General features: G+C 51.4%; 4 protein-coding genes across 4 annotated transcripts; 2 read left to right on the top strand and 2 right to left on the bottom strand.

The window, feature by feature from the left end:
• Positions 1–194: 194 nt before the first annotated feature.
• Positions 195–6,008, bottom strand: QC764_505880 (uncharacterized protein). Its single transcript, XM_062947841.1, has 5 exons — positions 4,314–6,008; positions 2,525–4,256; positions 2,338–2,464; positions 850–2,266; positions 195–759 (listed from the first exon to the last, which is right to left on the bottom strand). The coding sequence occupies exons 1-4, from the start codon at positions 4,686–4,688 to the stop codon at positions 2,170–2,172; spliced, it is 2,331 nt and encodes a 776-aa protein (XP_062799091.1). The 5' UTR covers positions 4,689–6,008; the 3' UTR covers positions 195–759; positions 850–2,169.
• Positions 393–650, top strand: QC764_505870 (uncharacterized protein; the record flags this gene model as incomplete). The annotated part of the gene is made up of 1 exon (XM_062947840.1): positions 393–650. One exon carries the CDS (start codon positions 393–395, stop codon positions 648–650), a length of 258 nt encoding a protein of 85 aa, XP_062799092.1.
• Positions 6,009–6,776: 768 nt separating the features above from the next.
• Positions 6,777–8,307, top strand: QC764_505890 (uncharacterized protein). Its single transcript, XM_062947842.1, has 2 exons — positions 6,777–7,177; positions 7,240–8,307. Exons 1-2 carry the CDS (start codon positions 7,088–7,090, stop codon positions 8,242–8,244), a joined length of 1,095 nt encoding a protein of 364 aa, XP_062799093.1. The 5' UTR covers positions 6,777–7,087; the 3' UTR covers positions 8,245–8,307.
• Positions 8,308–9,329: 1,022 nt separating this feature from the next.
• On the bottom strand, positions 9,330–12,109 carry GCD6 (translation initiation factor eIF-2B epsilon subunit, GEF). The gene is made up of 2 exons (XM_062947843.1): positions 11,639–12,109; positions 9,330–11,579 (listed from the first exon to the last, which is right to left on the bottom strand). Exons 1-2 carry the CDS (start codon positions 11,789–11,791, stop codon positions 9,510–9,512), a joined length of 2,223 nt encoding a protein of 740 aa, XP_062799094.1. The 5' UTR covers positions 11,792–12,109; the 3' UTR covers positions 9,330–9,509.
• Positions 12,110–13,015: the final 906 nt, after the last annotated feature.

The raw sequence follows: 13,015 nt of genomic DNA on the forward strand, positions 1-13,015 counted from the left end.
CAAGATTATTGGCTGGGTCTATGGCTGGGATGGGAAGAGATTGCATCAGTGACTGGTTTAGATACCTCGGCTTAATATTTACTGTGTGGGCGGGTCACTTTTATGGGAGTTTACTTTGTATCATGAATTCAATGCTTTCTACATTCTCACATTCCTATATTGTTGTGTGTAAGACTGTCGAGAGTTGGAGAGGTCCTCGTCGGCCTTGCATGTGCACGGACCATATCACTTAAACCTTCCCTAACCCTCTCCAAAACCTTTCTTCACTCACTCTCAACTCATTTCCGAACTTTACATCCTCTCACCCATCGACTACATCGAACTGAAAGGATATATTCGAAATCCGGCTTCTTAAAATCTCTTAAATCCCTGAAAAGAATCTTCAAGCCAAAATGTCTTCTTCACCAGAACCCCAGCAGCAGCAAAAATCCCAAAAGCAAGTCGACGCCGAGTTCACATCCTACTACCTCCAGCGCGCGACTCAAGAATTCGGGGAGGCTCTCGACGCGGTCCGCTCAGCCGATGACTTCAAGCCTGACTCTTCGATCGCCGTGTTGATCAGCGCGCTGCAGCAGGGGACTGGGATGTTTAGTGAGGAGGACAAGAGGGCTGTTATCTGCTCGGAGGGCGCGGCGAGGTCGTCGAAGTAGACTTTTCAGCACATGGAAAATGGAATTTGGATGGTATTAATCTACTATATGGGAGAAAATGAGGAACGGCGTGGTGGATACAGCGGTCCGGAGGAGAGAGGGCGGGTTTCTTAGTTTACACGGGGGTTAGTCGGGGGAAGCTACGTAGATGACGATGGGCTCTAAAACGGCACATATGTCATTCGATTTGGTGAGCTACCTAAGAAATGGCTTGCTTCCTAAAGAAAGGCTTGGGGGGAAGAGAGGAGGGGATAGACGATTCAGTAAAAAGATACCCAGCAGTTTACACACCCATCATGCACACGGTGATGATAACAAACACTTTACTAGACATATCTTGTCATATCAACATCGATCTCGATGCACAACATCCCATAACAACTGCCTGCCGCAGAGCATGTGCATATGCGCCCTCGGAAGAAAACACCTGTAGTGCCATACGTACTCCTAGAAATGCACACACATAGGCAAGTAACCGACCCGCCAGTTTCGTCCACGAGACAAGGCGTCCGGGACCCGGGTTGGCAGTTACATCTGGGTAGGTACCTTTACCCGGTAGGTCAACTTCTTCGGGCAAAGCAGCCGCTCTCTGTAAAAGTGCCTCCATCTCACCATAAAATACCAGAACCTGCAAGCTGGTCACAACAATGAAATAACCCAGCCCTTGACCGATACTCAAAAACAGAACGCATACTAAGTTAAACAGCCCCAACAACCAGCCACCACGCATCATGGATAGTCACATACACACACAACCCAGCACAACACAAGACCTGAAACAAAAAACATAGCACCTAACCTCAAGCAAGCACAACCCAATCCATTGTATTCTTTGCAAACTCCACCAATATATAAAAACAGAATCTGCAAAAGCGCGCAATGTAATATGTAATGTATCAAAGGGGTATATGTATGTTCTCTCCCAATCAATCAAAACTCGCCCACCAAAAACGCAGCACACACCAAAAGCAGTTGATAAAGTGAATTTCCGTTTCCCCCTTCCTGCCAACCCCTCCCCCCCCCTTCCACCAAAGTAGGTAACCGAGGACAACGGCCAATTTCGTTCCTCAAGTCCCTCCCGGCAGGTGAATGAAAATACAAAAGTTAGGCTTCCCATTCACTCCCCAAAATCAAGCCCCATAGGTCGAAAACGCTAGCAATTAAACAACATAAAAAGTGATAGGTATCCTTTATAACCCATGTGATATGTCATGGGTGTGGTGGCTCTGTGCGTGCGTGTGTGGGTGTGTGTGTGTGTGTGTGTGTGTGTGTGTGTGTGCGTAATGAAAAAAAAAAAAAAAAAAAAAAAAAGACCAGACAAAAAAAAAGTCTATTTCCCAAGCCCGCCACCTCATATGTAACACCCATTAGATTAGTATCCCCGTTTCTTGTTCCTCGTCCCGCGTTTCGCACGCTAAGTAAAATCGTGGGTGACGTAGGTTAAAAAGGAAGGAAAAAGTGACAGGTCAAGGAAGCACAAAATAATCTCATCTCGGCTGCTGCTCATGTTGTCGAGGGATCATCTCGTGACGATAACGGAAAAGCCGTCCACCCAGGAGCCGCAGCTGCCGGTGACACCGCAGATGTTGTAGCCTCTGGGGGGTATCAGTGTGTGGCTAATACAAAGCACAGTCGTCAGCTTGACACGGCTACACCAATTCAACAACGAAGAAAGCGGACAACTTACGCATCGCCTCCGTGGGCATTACCAAACAATGGCGATCTTCTCCCCAAACTTGTCAAGACCTGAATAGCGTCCACCCAAAAGCCAGAGCGAACAAAAAAGCCGGTAATGTATTCACCACGGCGAATATCTAGATTGTGCATGTTAGTGGCTGGCTGATCGAAAGAGACTGAGGGAACAAGAAACTCACCCATATCAAAAGTGTCTCCCCCTTCTTTTCCGCCTCTCTTGCCAAACAATTGTCTTGAATCATCGTCATAAACAAACTCCAAGCCATCCACAGCCAAGCCGTGGTAAAAGATAATACGTGACAAGACCCGGTCTTGTCTCAAAGCACTGGTGAAGATAAATTCATGAGGCTGGCTACCCTCCAGCTGCGACGCTCCCAGCTTCTTGCCACGGTAGGCATTCTTGGGAATCCCAGGAAGAGCGCTTGGGAGTTTCAGACAAGACTTGGTCGAACAGAACTTGCTGCAGTCGTCAATATCCAATGAGCCACCGCCGTGGGACTTAATCGCCAGCTTGATGGTTCCCTTCCGCTTGCCTTCGGGCAGTCGGCTTCGCAAGTCCTGCTCGCTCAGCGTGACTGACCGTTGGACACTGCCATTTTCGGCGGGGTACTCGATCCAACTGTGACACACATCATCCCCTTCGCCAAAGATTTCGATGAACGACACACCCGTGGCTGCCATGACGGTCAGGCCATCTACCGGCCATGCCTGCACGCTGTCATCCGAATTCAGCACCATGTCGTTTGGCAGTCGGAAGCACGGGTGGCTGCGAAAGCGAAGACAGTCCAGACGGTGCCAGGTGCACTCGTCCTCCTGTGTCACGGGACCGCCCTTGGACCGCGTTCGGGTCGAGTATGCTTCGCGGGAGACAAACGTACGATTCAGCGTAACGTAGTCCCTCAGCATGACCCCGCTCTCCTGGTGTGGCAAGCCAAAGAGGTGCCCGGTTTCGTGCATGTGGGCGCCGATTCCTATGTTGGCCGCCTCCCACGAGCTCCCGGCATCATTGCAGTCGTTGCCCACATGGTTCGTGTCTGTAGGCGTACAGTCGGTAAAAGCAGGGACAACCTCCTCGAAGCTCGTTGGGTAGCTCTGGAGGCAATGAGACCCAAACACACCCAGGTGCAGATCGCCAACATTTCCGCCCAGCGCAGCATGTCCCACGATTGTCTTGGAGGCCGTGTCCCAATGGGCATCGAGCAGGAGAACCGACACGTACAACTTTTGTCCGGGTAGCGGTTTGAAATAGTCGCGCACAGCGTCGGCGGCAATGCCATATAGGCCCCCTGAGTCGGATGCATTAGGATTCTGCTGTGCCCTGTTCAGATTCCGTAGCTCTGCCAGTGTTTTGTCGGTTCGGATGACATGAACACGCGCCTCGGAGCGCATCGTCCCATTTTCCCTGTCTCGTTGGTTGACCGTGCCTGTCGTCCACTCCTCCTCAAACCTAAAAGTGCGACGGCCGAATTTGTTGCGCCACATCTGTTCCGCAGTAAAGGCTTGCCACAGGTACGCAGCCATGCGGAGCTTGCGGACCGCCGTGTCAAGGCCATTACCCTCCCTCTCGATCCTGGCCGGGACTGCATCGAACGTGCCTGGTGAATCCTTTGCCAACAGTATGGCAAGCTGCAGTGGTGGTGCAGCAACCGGAGGAATCATATGAACCGTTAGGTAGGAAGCGTGAATAGGGTTGGAAGATCCACTGTTGGCAAGCTTGGGGCTAGAGAAGTCAAAGCGCAGGCGATTGGCGCCGGGCATCATGTAAACAAGTGCCTTGAAGTGGGAGTTGCATACTGGCCACGAGACTGGAGGGAAGTTGTCGTCCAAGCGGCTCACAGTGACTGTCCCGTCAACCGACTGTTGAGAGGGGTCGCCAACTGTACCATAGACCAACAAAATCTTTTGATATGCCTAGTTCTATGTTAGTCTAGCTGTGCCGGACTGGGTTTCTCACATATGAACACCTACCCAGGAATTGTCTGGCACATTTGTGATCCGGGGCGAGTACTGGGACACCGGCAAACTTGGGCCCTTCCCGCCGTTTGAAACAGGTGACCCAAGACCTGCCATGCCTGATACGCTGTATCGGTTGCTGCCACCGTTGGGGTATGGCTGGGCTGATGGGCGTGAGAGACCGGCAGAGGACGGGGAGAGGAATTTGTCTGCCAATTGCAGATTCAAAGCGGGATCGGATTGCTGGCCGATCGATGGCGGCGTCGAGGACCCGGAAGTAGGAGTAGTACCGTTACTGGCGTCGCTAGACGTATCGGTCGATCGTTCGGTCCGGAAGCTTTGCCTGGACCGCCTCCGCAGTTCCTTAAAGTTGAAGAGGGACGGAGCCATGGCTGGAGCGAGGGATGCTAAGATGGGTAGTCTCCAAATTTCGATTCCAATTCCAGTTCTCCAACTCCAATTCCAACTACCAAGGGTCGAAGAAGCAAACGAATGTAATGCCGCAGCTCAAAAAAATAAAGAAAAAAAAAACCCCCCAATTGAAAATTGGAGAGGGAGATCTCGCACAGCTGCCCCGGGTCTCGCTCTGGTATACGAGAAAATCGAAAAAGAACGGGCTGCCAACGGTCAATGGATGGATCGTGGCGCAGATAGCGTGAGGGATGGGAGGAAGGTGGTGTAGGTGGGGGGTGGGGGGAAAGTTAGGTATTAAAGATGCGCCTGTGGTCGTCAGACGGTGCACTGTGCCTGCCCCCTAAATGGAAGATGGTGTAGGTAGGACGGGAAGCGGCCGTCAAGTGGCACAACAACAGCTCTCGGAACGGTTCTGGTGTACGATCTTCCTTTTCGCAATCTGATCTGTGTCGCGCACGCAGCGAAGATATCGGCGGCAGTTGAGGTGACAGCTGCTGGGTAGGTATTAGGGAATAGTGTAGTGTGTAGTAGGTAAAGCTTGGAATGTGTCAATGACGTAGGGTAGGTCTGCAATTGGTCGACGTCTGGGTGATTGGGCCAGCGATGCAACCAGACGACGGGACTGGATCCTGTCAACTGCTGTATCCGGAACAAGGCAGCTTTGCAACCACGAATTTGGGTCGGCGAGAAGCGATAGGATGGGAGAGCAGGAGGACGGATAAGACGGGGGCAGGCGCTGTAAGAGCTGGTGAGAATCGGACAGCTCGTCCGAGATCAACAACCCGGCAGGAAACCGCCAGGGGCAGCAAGGGGGCTGAAAGGATGGCCACAATCCATCTGATTGCGTGAGCTTTTTGACCTCAATATCTCTTGGCGAGAAGCTGGAAAGTGGAATTGATATGGGAAGTGGGCACTCTTGTTGACGACGCTTTCCACACTCCAAGACATCCAAGAGGATCCTGCCTCCACTCTTCTGAAGACCTCTTGGGTGCCATTCGAGATCGAAGCCAACCTGACAAGTTGGAAGAAGGCCCATCGCAAAACAGGGAACGTCTCCCACTCAAGATATCTCTCAACTCTGGCTCCCGTTGTCTGGCCGAAGCAGGGCCGCTGACAGGCCTGACAGCTCTTCGGTCAGTCGCCGAGACATGGTCCGGTAGGGAGAGGCAACGAGGCTCAAAGCGGCGGCGTGTTATGTATAAAAGAGTAAGATCATAAGATGCAGTTCGATTGTTGTTGAGCGAGCATTGATCCACACATGGACATGGTGGAGAGCTTCCGACTTCAGCTCGCATGCACTTCATGCAAGTACTTGGGGCTGTTTTTGTTGCTACCGCCAGTCTACTATGATCGGATACTTGTTCCGGTGCTTTGTTCCGTGGGCTGAGGGCTGCAAGGCACCGTCTTTGCTGCTCCGGTGATGCAACGGCGCACTAACCGGTTCCTCCATGAAACTTTTCTTTCTCTTCCAAACGTTCTCTCGCGACGAACCGACCCCTCGCTAAAAGAATTAAAAGAAGTCAAAAAGCACACGACGGATATTTTCAGCCTGCCGTACCTGGGCCTAGCTGCCCATGGAACGTGGTTGGCTGTGGAGTCCCAACCGCCCCCTGATGCAAAAAGAGCCAAGACGCTGTCACCATATCGCAAACACTTATTATGATGTCGTAGCCCCGGACACCAGGTCGGCATCTTATGAATACCTTACATATAAGGAGCACAGGGCGACAAGGTCAGAGAATGGATAGGCTGATGGCGGCGGCTCCCGGGGTTTTGGGACATCATGTTGTGCATCCAATTGCGACACCCTTCTAGTAGACTTCGTCGATGATCTATCTGGATGATTAAAATTCGACTTCCAGATGCAGAACAAAAGGCTTCTTTTGGCGGGGATGAGGTGCAGGTGCCTGGCAAGGCACGAGGGGGTAGCCAGTGGTAACCGAACAAATTGGCGGGCCATAGCACCCCCCTGGACCGCCCTGTGCCGCAGACACAGGAGGGCCAGTGCTCAGCTAATCTACCGGTTTCCACAGGAATGTGAATTTGCTGCTCCAACCTCTTTGACAAGTATCAACACTGCTACTAGTATCTGTTCCCTTTCTTCACTCAGATATCTCTCGATCCCCAGGCTGTCTTGTTGCAGTCCTGCCCGTGTCGTTTCTGCCATCTTGTACCTCCTCGACAGCGCACCAGGCACACACAGGCGTTTCATCCAGAATCTTGCTTGGTTGTCCCTTCTTCCTGTTCAACGGCAGCGCTTAGGCGCCTTGCGGTCTCAGGGGACCCCATCCAGCCGAGCCAGGCAGACCTCAAATCTCTGACCTTCCGCCAGTCCCACCCTCGACCACCAGATCTGTACCGAACTGCCTGCGTGCATGCAACCCGGCAACATGATGTCGTCGCCGTTGAAGATACATCCCGAGGAGGTTGCGGGCAAGGTGCTCAAGAGGGCTGAAATCAGCAAGGTATGTTCTAAGTACCCGGAAAGCGGCCTCCCTCCCTAGGTAGCTGACGGTGAGAAACTTAGATGGCCAGGAGACTGCAGAACCGCCTCGCTCTTGCCCAATTCAAAACGAAGCATGGGCTCGAAGACCTGACCCTCGATAAGATCGAGCCCAGGTTCGAGGACAGGATTCGGCGCAACCGCTATCCCGACGGTGACATCTTGTCCGACTCCTCTTCAAGCGCATCCGACCTCCCGTACCCCTCGAGAACATTGATGAGCTCCCCGCTCAAGGCGCCCATCTTTTCCGATGCTATCATGTCCAGCAATGGCAGCACCGGTCACCGAAAGCGCACATATGTCGCATCTTTTGATCACACCATGTCGAGTCCAAGCAAACGCTTTCGCCAGTCCCCCACCGCCCACAGATCCTTCAGCCACCCCCTGTGGAAAGACTCTGAACACCAGCTCACTCAGTCATCACCCATGAAACCGAAGCGACAGCAACACTTCACCACCTCGGCCGGTCCCGATCTGTCGTTTTATGCAGGCTCCAAACAAATCAGCGACGTTTACGTTTCTACAAACTATGCCGCCAATTCTGATGACGATGATGACCTCCCCATCCAATCCTTCCAGGCCAGAAACAGCATCCGCATATCACCACCCCGAACCCCACCAATGCGCAGCCGCAGCCTCATGAAGAAGCCCAGAGACAGGCAATCAGCAGCGGACAATGACAACGCGATGAATAACAAGACGGGCCAGGAAGGTGCCGACCTCTTGTTGTACCTCGCCGCCTCGCCCTCCCCGGCTCAACCCCGAACCAACAACCGGCTGATGGAGCCCCCCTCCACTCCACCACCAAAGAAGAACAACTTGGCGCTTCCATCCTCGATGATGACCACCCCGGGCGGAGGCAACCCCTTCCCCGCCACACCCGGCATGAACGCCTTCAACTTTGAAGACTTTGTGCACATGACGCCGAGCCCGGCGCAAAAGCCGTGGAAGACTCCGCTCGGAATGGGCGGCAGGACGCCGGCGAGTGTGGCGAGGAGAAGGCTTACGTTTGATGATACGACTGCTTGAGACACATTTGGGCCTCTAATGCTGGTGTTTATGTCCTTTTTTTACTTGTTGGTTTTTTCTTGATACCCTACTTTGCATCGACAAATTTGACCTGAATTTTTATTTATAAACAAATCCCCTGTTTATCACCGCCCCCTTTTTTTTTTTTTTTTTTGGCTTGTCGTTTTTGAGCAAAGCAATGGAGTTTAGGGAGTTGGGATGCCTTTGTGTTTTCTGTTTTATTTTTATTTTTATATCATGTTATTACACTCTCAACCACCAAGAATAACAAACGCAAACAAATCTTGATCGGCAAAGTTTTTAATTATTACCCTTCGACCTCAACGTACTTTTACACACAAGTTTCTGCTTTTCTTTTGCTGCGCTGTTTTTTTCTTCTTTTTTTTTTTTTTTTTTTTTTTTTTTGGGAAATGATGGGATGGATGTATGGATGGGACAGAGGATTGATTCAAGGAGACTGGGAAAGAGAAATGATGGGTTTTTGGTGCATGAATGTCTGGTTGGCTTGGTTGGTTGGCTTGGTTGGTTGGCTTGGTTGGTTGGCTTGGTTGGTTGGCTTGGTTGGTTGGCTTGGTGAATGTTTTGTTGTATGTAGGGGAGTGGTAGCGGTGTGAATTTTGGGTTTGGAGCTAGGCTGGCTAGTGGTAGTGTGCATGCGTTGTCTGTGTGTATGTGCGTGAATGTTGTTTGTATGTACAAATGTGTGTGCTCACATAGGCGGGAATCGAATTGAACTTGATAAGAGCATCTCTGAGCTTGATTTGCATCATTTGCGATGAACCAGTGAACGAAGAAAAAAGACGCGTTCACAGGAGCGCTTTTTTTTTTTTCAGCTTCCTACGCGTGTTTGACTCGCGTTTTCACGCGGCATTTTCGCACCCATGAGACCCCTGCAGCGTGAACTTTCGTGACTTGGATGTGCAAGAGGTGGGTTGGATCGTGACGAGGGGTTAAAGTGCTTTTGGACCAATCATCTTACACCTTTGCACACCCTCTTCTTCCAGAGGTGCATAATGTTTGGAATGGACAGGAACAAGGACAGCCAGTGACAATCAACTACCATCCTATTTTTATATACCCCATAACTTTTGATTCCCAGTCATGAACAGTAAAAAGCTCGAATCATAAGGGTATCCATCTATCCTAGGAGGAGTAGGCTGTGTGGCACGCTATATCCCACCCATTTGACGATGACACCAAACACCGGTTGGCTATGCACACCTGTCAACGATGCTGACCCAATGAACTTGGCATATTCCTGCAGCTTAATCGCTGTCCTCATCATCCTCATCCTCATCACTATCCTCCTCATCCGCCTCCTCCAGCCAATCCACCAAAATCTTGCACCTCTCCTTGACAGTGGTCATCGTGTCACCCTCGTCAGCTCTCCTATCAGCCCACCAAGCGAGAATACCATCCTCCTCAAGCACATCCAAGGTGTAAAGCTGCTGAAGCAAAGCAGCAAGGAGTGTCCCAGCTCTACTAGGCTCAAGTCCCCTAACGCTCACCAGCCCCTTCTGCAGCGCAAGCGCAAACTCGGTTTGTTGCTTGACATCGTCACCACCAACACCGACATCCTTGATGAACTTGACGGCCCCGTTCTTGTCTTTGAGAACTCTCTCGGCAGCCTTGGCTGGTTCCAGACCACCATGCTCTGGGGTCAACATCTCGGCCGCACGCTTGGTAAACGCAACGGCAATAGCGCGGCGCATGGAGCTGTCTGAAGCGTTGTTAGCCAACCTAAGACCCATGAACTCCAGCTTGGCCGAGTCAAAGTCTGCATTGTCATCCCCCCGAAGAGCGTCCACCAAGCCATTGACTGCATCACCGTGGAAGGCGTCAGGTTTGGAGGCATCGTCAGAGGTAAATGATGACAGGCGCTCCCTCTGCCCATCACCAGCATGCAAGTATCCAGCATGCTCGTCATCCTCATCTGAGTCATAGTCGTCCTCTGATGCGAGCGTAGAGACAGATAATGTGGAGATGTTGAGGCCCTCGAGTGAGTAGATGAGGTTGTTTTGTAGCTGGGCTGGGTCTCCATCACCCTCATCATCAGAATCCGAATCTGAGTCGTCTGCCGTGACGCTGTAGACGGCACCCTTTCCACCCGGCCCCACAAGAGAAGCGTCGTTCTCAACGGGCTGACCGTTATCCGTCTTGGCGGAAATCCGCGCTGGTAGCTTTGTTGGCAGCCTGACATCTCTATCGATCTCCACATTATAGGAAATCAGGGACCCCTCTGGGATTTGCACATTCGCTCCAATCTTGACACCGCCTGCCAATATCGAGTGCGTAATGACGGCACCATCCTCAATGGTGGAATCATCAAAGATGTAGCTGTCCTTGATCTTGACATTCTTGCCAACCTGACACCTCCTCCCAACAACGCTGCCCGAGATAACGCTCCCAGCCTTGATGGATGTGTCCTTCCCAATGGCCGACTGTAACACCTTGCTCCCTCTTTCTACCAATACGCCCGACTCAACGAAAGAGTTGTTCTTGACCTTCTGGTATGATTGGTCGTGCATGAGGTTGCTGTCTGGCGCAAAGGGGAGCACCCATCGCTCGAGAATATCCTTGCTGATGCAATCGTACATCTGCAGGTTGCTGGCACGGGCCGCGTACCCGTCCTCGAAGATCTCAGTGTAGATCAACTTGCCGTTTAGTTCCCAATCCTTCAGCACACCATGCAAAAAGTTTTTCCTCGGCAGCTCATAATCGAAACTCTCAGACCACAAGGCCAAGACATCGGGTGTGCAAATATCGATACCGCAGTCGATAAGGTCGCTTCGTAATTCGAAAGATCCGTGCTTGAATACTGAAGGGTCCAAAAGTAGTCGTCGGTCCTTCATTAATGGGTGGATCTCATCGTACTGCAAGCACCTGCCGTCTGTGTCACCGATAACAAAGACAGGCGTGATACCTCGAGCTTTGGCGGCTCTGTGTGGTTCCTCTCCAACGGAGCGCAAAACAACTGTCATGCAGGCATCGCGGTTCGCTTCCCTTCTCGCTCTGTGCTTGGCCAGGATGCCATCTAGCTGGATGTTGGCGACCAGGTCACCATGGACGAGAATGAAGTCGCCCGAGATCAAACTGCGCTTGTCCAGGTCGCGAAGAAAGTCGCCGACTGAGGTGGCGTCGGATACTCGGATGAACTCGAGGGAGGAGAAGGGGGAGATGGCGCTGTTGGGGCTCCATCGTGTGGACTCGTGGATGTATTGCTCGATGTCTTCGGAGTGTGTGCCGCAGTATATAAAGACCTCCTGTACGCCGTTCGAGGCAAGGAATTCGAGGGTATACTCGATGACTGGGATGTTGACCAAGGGGAGAAGACACTATGGATGGGATCAGTCATTGAGAGCTCAATATGGTCGATTTGTAGCTGGGGGCATACCCTAGGCTTATCCAGAGTGAATGGTCTGAATCTGTCTTGGAAGTAATCGGCAATGATCACAGCCTGGAGGGCATCCTCTCTCTTGTCATCGCCGCCAGCCTTGGCAGGCTTCTTGCCCTTGCCGGCGGCACCCTTACCACCTTGTTTGGACATGTAGATTTTGGTTATCTTTCTGGTCAGTGATTGTGGTGGGTGCGATTGCCAGGGGTAGCTCAGGTTGTGGATGGTAACGCCTCGGTTTGGGCAACGCAATGACGGAAACGGCCAGAGAATGAAATAGCTGTGCAAACCAACGTGTGAGTCAATCAATGCCCCCCCAATTCTCGAAACTTTAGAAGGTGGGACACCTCATGTGGGGCGCGGGGTAAATGCGGCTTGCAAGGCTGAGGGACGAGGCTCCGCCTTGGAAAGTAAACCGGAGTTGATATCAGATGGGAAGAGGCACATCAACCTTGAATTTAATGATTTGGGTGCTGGAATAGATGTAATTTTTTTTTATTCTACTTACAAGCTAATTCTTTTCAATTCATAATCACAAACGCTGCTGGCATCCGTCTTTCTCCCTCCAAGGAAGTCATTCAGCCTTTCTCGCAAGTCCTGTTGGATTATCTCTGTCAAGATTCTCTACCATATCTCCACGATGATGCAGGCACCATCAGTTGAATCTATTCATGAGCATGACTTTCTAGTTCTCTCCATCAGTTTTTGATCGCGGAGCACGAATACAACAGCCCCTCGCCAAGGCCGTGATTACACGAACCATACGGTGCACCGTGCTCTGCCGACACAGCATGACAGGGGTTGATATTGCGGCGCCAGGAATGGGCCGGGCTAGAACGTCTTGTGAAACAGAAAACCGGACCACATTTTCTTACGCTATCAAGTACCAAAGAACGAAATGTCCGTGAATTTGGTATTATTACACTTTGCTTTTAGCTGAAGCTTTGCTGCTGGCAATTTGGTTCAGTAGAGAATGGGAAAAGGTAATCTAGCATTCAAACCAGACTCCAAGGCTGTACGTGAGTGTGGCTGAAAACCTTCATACCTCCAGATATCGTTGTCAAGGACGATGAAACCCTCAAGTTTGGGGAAATGTCATTACAATACAGTGCAGTACTTACTCCTGGTAGATGGAGATGGGCCGAACAGAAGGGAGCACCCGCTGTTAGTTCCCGAGGAGTTTGAACGGTTGGGACCCGCCTGATCTCACGATCAGATATCCATGAAGGGGTGAACGGATAGCGAACCTTCATGTGGGACAGGCGTTGATTTGCCATGAAGTCGGCCTTGATAAGATCTTACTTTGCTGTAAGGTGGGCTGACTGTGCGGTGGCTTGCCATACTTCAAGATGCACGCAGGCTGTCCAGTACTCCTCA

This window comes from Podospora pseudoanserina, chromosome 5, assembly GCF_035222485.1.
Source record: "Podospora pseudoanserina strain CBS 124.78 chromosome 5, whole genome shotgun sequence".
Classification (NCBI taxonomy): domain Eukaryota; kingdom Fungi; phylum Ascomycota; class Sordariomycetes; order Sordariales; family Podosporaceae; genus Podospora; species Podospora pseudoanserina.

What these genes read in the sequence shown, in the direction of transcription:
- QC764_505880 (XM_062947841.1), bottom strand. Translation starts at nt 4,688, where the DNA reads ATGGCTCCGTCCCTCTTCAACTTTAAGGAACTGCGGAGGCGGTCCAGG. An exon ending in ATGTGCCAGACAATTCCTGG is followed by an intron (nt 4,257 to 4,313) that starts GTAGGTGTTCAT and finishes ACATAGAACTAG; the next exon opens with GCATATCAAAAGATTTTGTT. An exon ending in AATGCCCACGGAGGCGATGC is followed by an intron (nt 2,267 to 2,337) that starts GTAAGTTGTCCG and finishes GCTTTGTATTAG; the next exon opens with CCACACACTGATACCCCCCA.
- QC764_505890 (XM_062947842.1), top strand. Translation starts at nt 7,088, where the DNA reads ATGCAACCCGGCAACATGATGTCGTCGCCGTTGAAGATACATCCCGAG. An exon ending in AGAGGGCTGAAATCAGCAAG is followed by an intron (nt 7,178 to 7,239) that starts GTATGTTCTAAG and finishes TGAGAAACTTAG; the next exon opens with ATGGCCAGGAGACTGCAGAA.
- GCD6 (XM_062947843.1), bottom strand. Translation starts at nt 11,791, where the DNA reads ATGTCCAAACAAGGTGGTAAGGGTGCCGCCGGCAAGGGCAAGAAGCCT. An exon ending in TCACTCTGGATAAGCCTAGG is followed by an intron (nt 11,580 to 11,638) that starts GTATGCCCCCAG and finishes TCCCATCCATAG; the next exon opens with TGTCTTCTCCCCTTGGTCAA.